At 42.5% G+C, this 13,282-nt stretch overlaps 1 protein-coding gene across 2 annotated transcripts in view; it reads right to left on the bottom strand.

Annotated features, from left to right (window-relative positions):
• The window catches only part of PPP2R3A (protein phosphatase 2 regulatory subunit B''alpha), a 62,041-nt gene that overhangs the window by 40,109 nt on the left and 8,650 nt on the right, over nt 1-13,282 (bottom strand). The window contains exon 2 of one of the 2 annotated variants that reach the window (XM_075417674.1): nt 7,442-9,881. In XM_075417674.1, coding sequence (XP_075273789.1) covers nt 7,442-9,430 — 1,989 coding nt within the window. In that variant the 5' untranslated portion in view covers nt 9,431-9,881. Of the gene's footprint in view, nt 1-550; nt 973-7,441; nt 9,882-13,282 lie in introns of those variants that run through there. The other variant, XM_075417675.1, reaches the window with a different exon arrangement.

Consider the following 13,282-nt stretch of genomic DNA (forward strand, 5'->3'; position numbering starts at 1 on the left):
GTACAATTTCCATTTCTTTGGCTGTATCTCCATGATCTTAAAGGTCTTTTCCAACCTAAATGATTCTGTTATCTCCTTCAGCCACAGCCCAGAGACAGGAGGAAACAGCATAAAGAGGCACCTTGTGATGATAAAATCACAAAAGCCAAAGCGAGGTAGGCTGCTCTGTGCACTATTTTGCACAGTGGAGAGCACAACCCACTAAATACAGCAGAATGTTGTGGTTGTTCCCCACGCAACAAGAGACATTCAGAGCAATCACACACGCAAACAGGCTTTTTCTTACCAAAAACACAGAAAAGATTTAATAGTCTTACAATGCCTTTCCTTATTAAATCACTGCCCTTGCTGTTAATTTTTTCCCCTTGTTTACAAAGACATTTTAACTCTGCAATCTAAGCCTGGAAAGTTTATTTTTAAACCTGTTGGTATCTAGCTGCAAATAACTTTCTGCAAATAGACACGCCTAGAGGGGACACAGTTTGATTCTCTGATCCAATAAAAAGTACAAAGCAACAGAAAAAGAAAAAGAAACGCCAAGTGTTCAAACCTGGGCCTGCTGGAATGACTTCAGCCTCCTCTTGAATCGAGATGGAAGAACAAAGTCACAGCCCTTCGCAAGGAAAGCTAGCTCCCCTCCTAAGTCTGGGTCCCTCCGCAGAGAACTCTCCTTGATCATCATCCTGGTCAACTTCTAAGCAGATGTTGCCCTTTCCAGAAGGGGCACAGGGACTCTGTAGGAGACCACGTCAAGACCAGCACGTTGCTTTCTCGATTTTGATTTTTACAGGCAAAAAATGGCAAATGGCTTCAACATAGTATGTCTTCTCTCTCTTCACAAGGACAACATCTAGAGATTTTATCTCATTCCTGAAGCCAAACCTCCCTTTTTTAACTGATATTCAAAGTATCTTTCAGTATCACCAGGATCTTCTGCCTTCTTGTAATACTTTAATTGAGAAACATGATCTACAACAGAGTCTATTTCCCTGCTGGCTACATGACAGACAATCTGTCCTTGGCTTGTAATAGGCCAGGGGTAATATGGGAAAGGAAGCACCCACCACCACTACCAAGAGTGCTAAAATTAGATGCACTGCAGAAGTGGCTAAATATACCATCTTCCCCAATAGTTCTTACTTTATGTGCTTCAGCGCTGAAACCTGAGGTGCAGACTTGCATCAGTCAGACTCAGCCAGAGTTAAACCACATGCTCTCAGCCAAGGCCCGTGCGCATATGGTGCTAGTGGTTTGAGGTCCCTCCTTCTGAGGTGATGAAGCAGGAGATCAGCATTAGTTCCCACTCTAGACTAAAGGCTGTAATTTTCAAAAGCCATCAATTTTTCCTTCTTTCTTGGAAAAAGCAAATCATCTAGTTTCTTTAATGCCAAGCAAGCACATAAGGGTGATCTTGGATAATAAGCTCAGGCATTCTAAAGCAGTTCTTCAGAAAGCAGTTTCATAAAGGCACCAAAATGCATCGTTCTCTTCATTCACTTTCCCCATGATTCTCACAAGGCAAAGGAAGTCTCAGTGGACAACAGTCTACTCTTTCTCTGCACGACCTTGAGCAAGTAGACTTCGAACTCTTGCTCAGACTGTGTCTAGGCTTGTTAAAAGTGCATTCTGCCTTTCCTGCCATGACAATGGTGCTGAACCAAGGCCTAAACCCAGTTCTTACTCCACAAAATGAACAAACACCTAGTCCCATGGCCTGCTTTCCCTGCTTGACTTTGAAAGTCCTAGCTATTCTGCCAGTTCACTTTCTAAGCTTAGTAACACAAAACAATATCCAATTTCTAGCTAGTAGGGCTTGCTTTTATCAAGGTACTGCATTTGAAATGAGGTCTCACTAAGCCTCATGAACAGAAAGCTTTTATTGGACATGTGCCTCTGATGTCCTTTTCTCGGTTTCCTGTAGAAGGCCCAAAGTCACTTAATGTGACTGGAAGGCCCAAAGCATCACTTAATGTGACTGGACCACAGACAGAGAAACAGCATCTCCAAAAGGATGCTCTTATTATCATAGATTTGTTCTTGTGCAGTTAATTAGGCTGTTTGCCGAAGGAGAGAGACCCCCACATAACATTCACAAAAGGAATTTTTTTAATGTCTTCATAAATCTGTATCAAAACGCCCAACCTTATTTTCTCTCCTATTGCTTCTCAATCATCAGGCCATGGTCCCACAACCTGGGCTGTGGAATGCAGTTCTTTATGAAAGGAGATTTGAACAAGAAGTATGCAACAGTTTTGGAATAAGTTTTGCTTTTCTCACTCTGACAGTTTTTTGTAAACATTAATGCAATGCCTAAAGAGCCCACAGGGCTCCACTGTACTGGGACTCCTGCACATCTCATATAGCAGCATGTCAGAACGTGATTTATTTTATATCAACTGTGGCAAGTGTACTTTCTTCATCTTCAGTTGAACTCTCACCCTGCTTACAGACTGCTACTCCTCTTACAGACTTCCAGAGGAAACGTAGTCCAAAGAACCTGTCGTCTCTACAGCTGCATCCAGACCAGCTACAGGGGGCTTTAGAAGATGTATGCATGAGAGCGACACACTGATCTAGCAGCCACTAGCTGTTAGTTTAAAAACAACAACAAAAAAAATCAGCTACGTACTTTTCATTCACAAATTAACCAGTCACAAAAGACCCCAGGAGTCTGGAGTTTTTTGCACTGATAACGTGGAAAAATACAAGTAACTTGGAGACAAGGCTTGCTGTGTCTGAATTGCAATTTTTTGCACTATAGCAGGTTCCTAGCATAGTACTTCCTATCCTCAAAACACACAAGGTGGTAGAAATAAAAACAGAAATACACAGTACTATGAGAAAGTGACAGTAAGCGAATCTTGTATCAACAGTTCAAAGTTGTCAACTGGACAAAATCCACAGCAGAAAAATCTGCTGTCAACAGCCTACAGATCAACTGAACAAACCGTAGTCCAATTTAGAAATTCCTCTGCTATAAGTGACCGAGTTTAAAGCGTGAAGGTGAGAGATGTCAAATCTAAAGAGGTGTCAGATTGCCTTCCTTAGCCATCAGAACACAGAAAGAATCTCACCTGTGCCTAAAGCTGGAGGCTCACTCCCAAAAGATTTGATGATTTAACCATCATAGGACTTAGCTGTACCCCAAAGCCTGGTTGCAACAATTCAATGCACCCTGTGTAGCTGAGAAGGGCACCAGCTTCAACTGTTTTCACAGACTTCTCCAGCAACAGCATGACTTTTCCTTGGTTTCAGAGTCAACAAGGCTGAAAAACTCAACACGTATCACTAGGCTTTGTTTCACCCACCTTTAGACGTCTGCTTCAAGATAAATCAACTTCACACAAGCAGAGACTGTATCTGCCCTGATTACAAAAGGTGCCCGCATGCCATCAACACCGTCCCTAAGTGTTTGGTATCAGTTCTTTTAATTCTTTTATTTCATCCGACTTAATTTTTTTTTCCCCTGTGTCATCTTTGATTCTGAGATACTTTAAGATTCACTTACTATTTTCATTTATTCCAATAACTATTATCAAACAGAAAAAAATGCCCCTTTTTACTATTTGGATTTAGAAGTAATGAATAATTGATGTTCGAAGAGAGTACAGATTGTGTGTATAGCTTAACTGACAGATATAACCCATACCTGATCAAAACAATTTGTAACATATGCAAGATGAAAGCTGATTTTCCAGAAAAAAGCTTTACATCATATTTCAGATGCATTTTGAGAAAATGTGATTATTTCATGACAAAGTTAAAGTCACTATGATGCTATAAAAGCCACTTTTTACAGTTAATTGCCCCACACAAGATCCTGCATAAGCATATCATTAAATTTTCAAAACGAAGCAGCACACAGAATTATGAAGTAGCATTTTGAAGGGGCAGAATTACGAAGTTGCCAGGTCAACCTTAACTTTACATATGATTATGAAACAGTCTTAATTCCACGCAGAGCCATCTTTGGGCCACCTGTTTAAGCATGCAGTGTAGATGCTGTGACGCAAAAAAGCACGGAGTGTGGCCTCAGGACAGTGTTTTACGGCACAGTGAGTTAGGAACAATTCTGAGAGTCCCAAGCAATACCCACCCCATGGGTCATTAAACGAGGCAGGATTAGTAGATGCTGCCTAGAGCCAGCCCAGAGGAAACAGCCTCTGGATACTTGACTCAAGGCTCTACCATCTGAGATACAATGCGGTTAGAGAAAGTGGTCTAAAGCAATTTATCAACCCTGCAAACTGTAAACCCTCTGCTCCCAGATCCACAGTCCCTGTTCAGAAATGGTTGTATCTAACCTCAGCGTGAGCAATTTCACTTACTAACTGGGCAGAAAACAAACCTAACTAAAATTTATATCATGTATACATGCATCGTAGTCAGTGTAAAGAAAGATTCAGAACCATGCAATAGGAAGTAGAGGCATGGGGGAGAGACAAATGGGAAAGCAGGACTGCTCCTTCTGGCTGACTACATCATAAGTAATCCTTTTGAGAAGGTATACGCAACAGAATAGGGACAAAAAAAAAAGTGTGAGGTCTCTTTTTGTATCAGACTCTGGTCCTGGTCTCTGCTCCCAAAATTATTCACAAGCTTTATCGAACAGCTCTTAAAACAAAATACACGAGCAGAGCCCTGCACTACTCAAACTTGATTCTGAAAACAAAGGAGTAAGTTTCTTACAAATTTTTCTAAGGTACTTTCACAAGAGTACCAAGTATTCTGCAAGCATTAACTGAATTTAAATACTTTGTCAAATTGGCCATCCGGAACAGGTGGTAGGCCAAGGGCATAGAGAGGTTAAGGTCAAAAACATCCACCACTGACTTTTCCGAGGACTTTGCACAAGATGACATTTTACTCAAAAAGTAGCACCCTTTACCTTCCAAAAAAACCCCTGACACTCCACACTTCCGCAGATCAGGTTAGAGAATCCCAAGAGCCCCATCTCCACCTTCCTCACTACTCACTGGTTCCAGCTTCCCACATTTCCCTCTCACCTGCCAGTCCACCCAGGATCCCTTATTGCCCTCCTATCTAAAGACAAAAATACAGATAAACATTTGGGTTTTTTTCTAGCCTCTAGCAGACAACTGCACTGTTTTCACTGAACTATTTCTTTCAAAAACAACATATTAAAAAATCAGCTTAGGCACACAGAACAGGAAATTTTAAAACAAATAGTTGGAGGTTTAAAGATAAGCAATTGAAAACTGGATCTCAGAATGGGAAATGTTGGACAGTCTAAAAGTATGCAATGCTTCTGGCCTGCCTGAAAGAAGTGTGATGCGCTCATTATGTGCTCTGTAAAATTGATGGACTCCATGGGTATTCATGTCCTAGTTTCTAAATATTTTGAGTTGGAAAATAAAGAGGCAAGTAATTCTATTATTCTCTGTGGAGAATCATAATTGGTTTTATGATAAAAGGAAAGTCTGCTGCCGACATAAGCTGGCATAGATTGCAACACAGATAGGCCAAGTGAGCCAGCAAACAGTCTGGTCTGGGGTGGCTCTTCCTTTGCTTTTTCATTGCTTAGGATTTGAGGGGTATCAAAACTGTCACAACCTTCATAAATGAAAGCTGTGTTGTGTTTTCATCAGTATTAGATCTCTGGCGTTTTTGTGTGCACACACAACTATTTGATAACAGTTTTATGAGCCCTAAGAAAATATAACAAATACTTCACATATTATTCATTCAGGCACACACATGTAGTACTGAATGAGCAACCACACAGAGCTCCAGCCAGACCCAGAGTTATCCAGAAACACGGACGTATTCGCTAGGGCCTTGTGTCCACAGCCAAGTGCGTGACCACATCCATACCATAAATGACACCAAACCTCAGAGTGTAGAGCCAGCAGTTCAGATGAATTTTGCCCACTCTGCTATGGGCTAACTCCCTCTAAAGCGTACCAGGCGCATCCATGCTGCGCAGTGCTCAGCCCAGGCCCCCTCCAGCTCCTCCACGTCCCCACGACACTTACTCTCTGTTCTGATCTTTGGTTCTAGGCACCTACACAAAGCAAGGGTTGTGCTGCTGCACAGAAGAGAAGAGCTCTTGTAGTATGGGTGCATGTTATATGTGTCCATAGCAGGCAGTCTGGGAGCAAACTAACACACAGGCTAGGTGGGTGATTAGGGAAACAGAAGCTGGTAAGGGACCAGACTGATAAGCTATTTGACAGTGTAAATGCATCCTATTTTCAAGTACTCCAGAAAAATTGCCACAAAGTCAGTGTCATACTTCATCAAACACATTTTTGTTTGACGTTCACATGCTAAAAAATTTTGTAAATTAATATACAAGGCAAGAATAGCTATTATAAGCGATCACTTGAGAGCTTTTGGAGCTGCTTAACTGTACACTCTTCAAGGAAAAAGACTCTTTCCCATGCTGGAGATATTAGGTAAGGTTAAGCTCACCATTTTCTGTAAGCAAAGATGCCCAGAGAAACAGCAGAAACACTTGGAGAGCCTAGTGTAGAAAGATCTCAGCACTGTCATTTAGGGTCAGACACACCCCACCCACCCAGTTCCTTTCAGAATCGCACCAAATACCTGTATTTTCGGGGAAGTGGACAGCTTTGAAGACATGTACATCATGCTCCAGCTGGAAGGAGCTGTGAAAGTTCACTTATAATTTAAACACCTTGTAAGTGCCTATGTGGAAGGTAGGTTTTGGAGACCACAATCTTCTCCATACTTTCTGTGCATTTGGAAGTTTGGCACCAAGTTGTCTTGAAAATTTGGCACTTCTTATCAAATGAAAAGCACTGAGGGCTGGACAGCCAGCCTTGGCTTCCTTCTAAAGCAGGCTCCCATCAAGACCCTTTTTCCAGGGAAAACCTACTCCTCACTTGAGGGACACAAGCAATGCAGACTCCACAATGACTCTATGCACTGGGGACAGGGAAAAGAAAATTACATTTTCCTAGATTCTGACCTTTGTGCCATGGAGGATGTCTCTCTTTCGGAACTAGTGATGAGGAAGACAACAAAAGGCTGCTGGAGTCTGCTTGAAGATGGGAAAGGGAAAGGTGGAACAGTCAGTTCTTATTGAACTGATGAGAGGCAGTCCAACACCCACTCCCAGGAATAAAGTAGTTAACTGAAAAATTGTTTCTCCCCTCTATTGTATAGGACCCATTTAAGCCACAAGCAAACAGCCTACAGGAGCACCAGCAGGAAAGGAACAAGCTCAAAGGTGAAACTGCACGAGGGCATATTTTGTTTGCTTAAGGGCTTTAGTTTCCTTTTTTTTGTTTGTATTTAAACAACTGCTACATTTCTGCCAGGTTGAGCATGTTATTCCACACTGCAGCATCCAAAGCACAATGAATCACTTAGCAGACGTAATATTTCCCCCCCCGCCTCACATTTTCCCGTGTTTCCTTCACTCACTATCCCATCAAAGGTTTGGTTCTCTTACCTTAATCACTTCTGGGGCCTGCTGAATGGAAGCTGGAACAGTGTCTCTGGAGGCAGTCCCAGCACAGCTTTTTTGCCCTGCAAGGAGGGACTGTGAAGGAGTTCTTAAAGTTTCCTGAAGAATCTGCATCACTTCCCTCTCCTTGGACAAGCTCCCCTTGCCTGTCTGGAATTCCACCAGTTCTTGGGCAAAGTCCTCAATGCTTTCCAGGATACGCAGTAAAAGGGCTTTGTCATCTTCTTCCATTTTATGACCATTGGTTTCCATGATTTTTGACAAAGGGGAAGTGGGACTAATGGGTTTACTTTTGGATTCAAGAGCCAGAGGTAGTACCTGCCTACCCTGCCAGCCAGGTTCACTCTCCTTTAGAGACGGTTCCCTCAAAGTACTCTCCATTTTCTGTGAGAAGGACTCCAAGTCCAGCAGCAGTTTCTCTATCTCATCCTTGTCTGTCCTGCTGCGCATCTGTTCTCCTTTGGAGACATCAGCTTGGGAACCACACAATGCAGAATCTGAAACAGGTTTTAAAGGGGTAATTTTCTGAGAAGTGTGGCAGAGCTCAACATCTCCCACTCTGGCACGTTCTGCTTTAGCATCCGCAGTTAGATCTGAACAACCAGCTAGCTGGTAGCTGCGCTCTAAACTCTCCCAGCCTCCTTTCTGCTCTGCCTTCTTTATTTTCCCCAATGTTCTTTCCCCATCAGACTCCTCCTCAATGTACAGAGCCTCAGTGGAAGATGTGCAGTCAGAAGGGCTTGTGGCTGGTAACTGAGGTAGAGCACGAGCATCTTTCACAGCTCTCGCACTGCTCTCCTGCGGGATGCTGTGAAGGGAGTTTGAGGTAAAGCTCACAGTACTTGTTTGGACGGACTGAGAGGTGCTTGTTACCTCACACAGATCACCTGATAATCCGAGAGGAACTACACTTGAAGATGGCAGCTGAATAATATCTTCATACCTAGGTGGCTGCTCATCTCCAAATACTGGTGGGAAGGGAGTTTGCTGAAAGCCATGAAAACAGTTAACTAGTTCTGCCAAGTCACTAGCTTCCTTCTGTCCTGGTGGCTTGAACTCAAAGGGCAGCTTTTTCAGGTATGAAGAAAATCTTGTCATCAGATTCATATATATCATTTCTGAATTAGCCAGGGGATCATTGCTGTTCCCTCCACCAACACTATCTGCAGATTTCTTTTTGATGCAATGTTTTATTATGTCTGTGCACTTTTTCAGATCCTCTGAGCACTTGAGCAAGATGTCTAAGCACACCTTAATATCTCCACCAGAAGAACCATCTAGCTTGTGTTTTTCCAAGATCTGGGTAATGAAGTTTTCTTCAGAGAAGGAATGAGGGGACAAAGGAACCATGGGATTCATGGTGGCTTCTGGAGCATCATTGCTCTCCTGCCATTTTTCCACAGGTGAGGGACTCTGCAAAAAGCCACACGGAGGGCAGTTCTCATCATTGCTGAAGTGTCCATAAATCAAGTCAAAATCAAATGATCGTCTGCTGAATGATTCTGACCGAACTTTCCTTCCTTTTCTGTAGGCCACGTGACTGGAAGAGTTTTTGAGCTTTTCAAAGGAGAATTCCTTCATTTTGCCACTAGCAAGGTTTATCGCCTCACCGGTAATATCTTTTAAACTGCTGGAGGCTTGGACTGAAGAGCCCTTCTTGATTCTTGGATTATTTGGGAGGATTTGGTGATAGTCCTCATTTCCAGGCAAGGCAAGTCCATTTTGAGGAGCAGGAATTTTATGGTCTAGGTTGGCATCTTGGACACTGAGCTCCGCGCAGACACTGTGGTGGGCAACTATGCATGTAACTCCTTGCTTACACACCTGGCAAGTCCCTGTGCAGTAATGCACGGTGTGCTGGAAGTGCTGGTCTATCACCACACTACTGTAGCAGTTCACAGAAGTGACCATAAGCCTGTAGGTTGCTGCCATAGCACAGATCACACTTGGAAGTGAGGCTTCAAAATTCACCATGAATTTAACAGCAAAAAGTTCACCCCACACACTTCTCACTGCCACACCAGATTTAATAAAAACATTCAAGTGTCAGCTGAAAACATTCAAACTACATGACAAACTACTGCCTTGGAAAGCCCTAGTGAAGTCTGGAGTGGTATCAGTTACAACAATTAGTGCAACTCACATATGGTTTAACTTAAGGCAACTTGATTCTTGTACTCCATGCAGAAAGCTTTGCTGATCAGAGATGCAGCACGAGCTGCTCCATTTCTAATGGTCCAGGCAGCTTCTCCAGCAGGTGTCTCAAAATTCAGCCAGTCTTAAGCAGAAGTGACAAGACAGTGATTTTTGTTCGATCCTTCTCTCTTTTAGGGTGGGTCGGCGAAAGATCATCAAGTTGCATGTACAGACAAAAAACCCACAGTATGCTTGTGCGATTTCCCTCTCACAATGGTAAGGTAGATCCCTGTAACAGAAAAAAAGGTGAGAGTCATTATAATTTCCATGCAATATGCAGCCTTGTCTACTACCAAACATATGGCACCAGACCGTAACAACCAACATGCAGGCTGTACAGAACAAGAGTGGGCTGATATTTTTCCTTCACTCAGATCTACCATATAAGAACACTGCTGAGCAGCTAGCCTATATTTATACACAGACAGCCTGTGTGTTGCCATTTTAACAGCTCTATTTTAACCACTCTTTAGGGTTTTTTTTTCAGACTCGCTTTTCTTCCCCTCCCCGCACTGAACAAAACACTACCTTTAATTCTAATGGAGCAAAACATTTTGATCATGTTGTGAATTTCTGGCTTTCACTTTCCAGGCTCTAAAGATATGGCAAAGAGCAGCAGAGAAAAGTACTTTCAGGATTTCCAAGCTCTCTGGATTATAAAAAGCTGCAAACAGCCTGGAGCAAAGTAGATGAATGCCTCTTATAATGCATGGCCTTTAGTAAAGGCCACACTGGCTTCCATTAGCCTTTCACCAAGGTCTCTGGGAACATGGCAAAATATTTTACGGAGGAATAACTGTTTTTCATTCTCTTACAACCCATAAATAGCAGCAGACTTTATTAAATAAGTCTGCTTGTGTAGACATTGAGAGCAGAAAGTAACACTCATATAAAGGTTAATCCTGTGAAAACTAGGAATGTAGTGTTTTATACGTAGCATAGCCATTTCCAGCTGCATTTCCTATCATCATGGTCACAACTGCACCAGAAAAAAAATAAAGGCTGCTTAAGTTTGTTATGACAAGATAGGAAATCCCAGATTCAGGGGTCAAATTTCAGACATTGCTTCATCTTTCTTTAATACTTCAATAACCAAATTAAAACACCCCAATGAAATTCTGAGCACCCTCTATTCCCGTACAAACAGAAATCCATTTCATAAAACATGATTATATCACAGCTAAGTCACACTACAGCATGGGTTTATCTTATTGTTTTCACAAGTAAATATCTAGCACTGTGCAAAAAGCCAGACCTGCATCTGACGAAAGGACTGCACTCTGTGCATGTTACATCCCCCCTATCTTAGCTCATAAGCCTGTACAAAAGTATCACACAAAAGGGAAGTACCTTAGAGTTTGGTGCTGTTGTAGTTAAGGACTGGGGATGGCACAAGACTGCTGAACGCTCACATTTTACATATTTTAAAGCCTTAATTTGAAAATGAGAAGCACTGATTTATTTGATGGAATTTGTAATGTGCCACATCTGCTCATTGCAACCAGGTAGAACGGCACACTGTAAAGAAACCTTCCCGATTTGTTCTTTGGATTATAGAAAGCGTTGAAATGATTGCATTCAGGATTAAGAGCTAGCTGCTCCAACTGCCACGCTGGTATCTGTAACAGGCTGCCACCTGCCTATCAAACGCCGCAGGCCAAGCTGCGTGTTGTACCAGGGCCAGCTTCTCAGTAGGCTTCTGCGCCTGTCCTGCCCCCCGCTACGCCCACTGGCACTGCCCCAAAGCCCCAGCGGCACGGGAGGGCCTTCCAGAGAGATGATCAGAGGTACGAGGTGTGCCCCAGCCACAGCAGTGAGTCAGGGTGCCAGGGGATAAAGGGCGTAAACAGAACCGTTTTTAAACCCCGGGGTGCTTATACCATTACCTAGGTAATAGGGCTCCACACCCTCCAGCCACTGACTCTCAGGCTTTGCTATCAAGTGAACTGAACACTGCTGAATTGGAGCCATAGTTTAAAAAAAAAAAAAAAAAAAAGTACTATTGGCTCCCCAATGTCTTCATCTTTTAGGACTTAACGGGCTCTGTTCAGACAGGAAAATCCATGCTCCCGCGCCTCCAGAAAGTCTAATGATCCATGGACTCCCTGAGAATGCCTTCTGTCTAACACATCAAGGGTAAGAGGTCTGCTGCTCTTCCTTTTCTGAGCCTCCAGCAACTACAAACAAGCTTTCTGGCATTTCCTGAAACAAAAGTAATGTAATATTTAGAGAAAGTAGAGGTCTTCAGGACAGCAGATTTGATGAAGAATTAATATTGTTTCTGAAAAAGCACAGGACTTTCTCACAGCTCCTTCCTCCCTCTGTGTCGTACACAGCAAGGAGAGACAGGTCTTCTTTTTACCACCAAAGAACAGTCTGGGTTTATATCTATATAAATATCTGTGTGTGCTGCATTCTCTAATCTCTTTCCAATTTGTCTGTATTTCTCTGGCACTACCACATATCGACATAATCCAGACACAAACTTGTCAAGCCTAACACAAGATTGCTAGCTCCTGCCTCTGTCATCGGCACCTTTTTCTGCTGTGTCAGGGAAGAAACTAATCAAATAATCAATATCAAAAACCTGATATTCTTTTTTCAACTAGATTAACTAATGTTTTCTCAGTGATTATTTACAACTTGCCTTATTATGACTGTCTGCAAACACATACTGAGGTTATTCAAGGTGCTGAAGTACTTGACTCCAGTTATGCAAGGAAAAAAAAAAAAAGAAAATTGTATGGGCAGCACAAATGCATATAGATGCAAAGCAGAAACTATTTTTCTAATTTCTTCACTGGCTCGACCAAGGCAGCAGACACTCAGCTTGCAGCTTTATTTTACAGTGATCCATCAAACATGATCCAGCATGTAAACCTAGTCAAGACAAAGCCTAGGAGAAAAGTATTCATGTTAGCAGGTCTGGGAACCTGGTCTGAAGCTTAGCTTGAATGGGCTTTTGTTGTAACTTCCGGCTCGTGACTAAAACCTATTATTTATGAACAGCAACAATGGAAAGACTGAATGTGTTAAGAAACATTCATACTTTGTTCTTTTCAGCCCACCATTTCGTTCCAGCTGTGGCTCTAGAACAGCCCCCAGTTCAGATATACTGTAGAAAGATTCTGTAATTAGTACTGCTGCCACGAAACCAACTCCAACCCTGAGGATACAGGATTGGCTTCACAACATAAACTCTGAATGAATAGAGCTTCTTGTGCGATTGCAGAATAATGCTTTATGTCTTTCCTATCTGCAAGAGGACATGAATCACTTTCTAAAGGGAAAAATCACTGCAGATACTAATGATATAAAAGGTTATTCTATAAGACACACAAGAAATTCTATTCATGCAAGGATTATGCTGGAGCTAAATAACTGAACAATGACAAACTGTTAGGATGGGGACTGTCAGCCAGCGCTTGACTTACTTGCAAAGTGAAGTCTAGAAAGCCATGGGACAGGCCTCTACAACCTCTGAAAGTCTCAAATTAGGCAAAAATCTTCTTGAACTCCTATCTCCAGCACTAGCAACAAGGTTACTAGTGATCAGAAGTTAGAAACCATCACCACATGCAGTATGGAGTAAACTAGCCCCTTCTGCACCAGGAAAGTGCTCATTTCTAG

The sequence above is a fragment of the Opisthocomus hoazin genome, chromosome 4 (assembly GCF_030867145.1).
Source record: "Opisthocomus hoazin isolate bOpiHoa1 chromosome 4, bOpiHoa1.hap1, whole genome shotgun sequence".
Lineage (NCBI taxonomy): Eukaryota > Metazoa > Chordata > Aves > Opisthocomiformes > Opisthocomidae > Opisthocomus > Opisthocomus hoazin.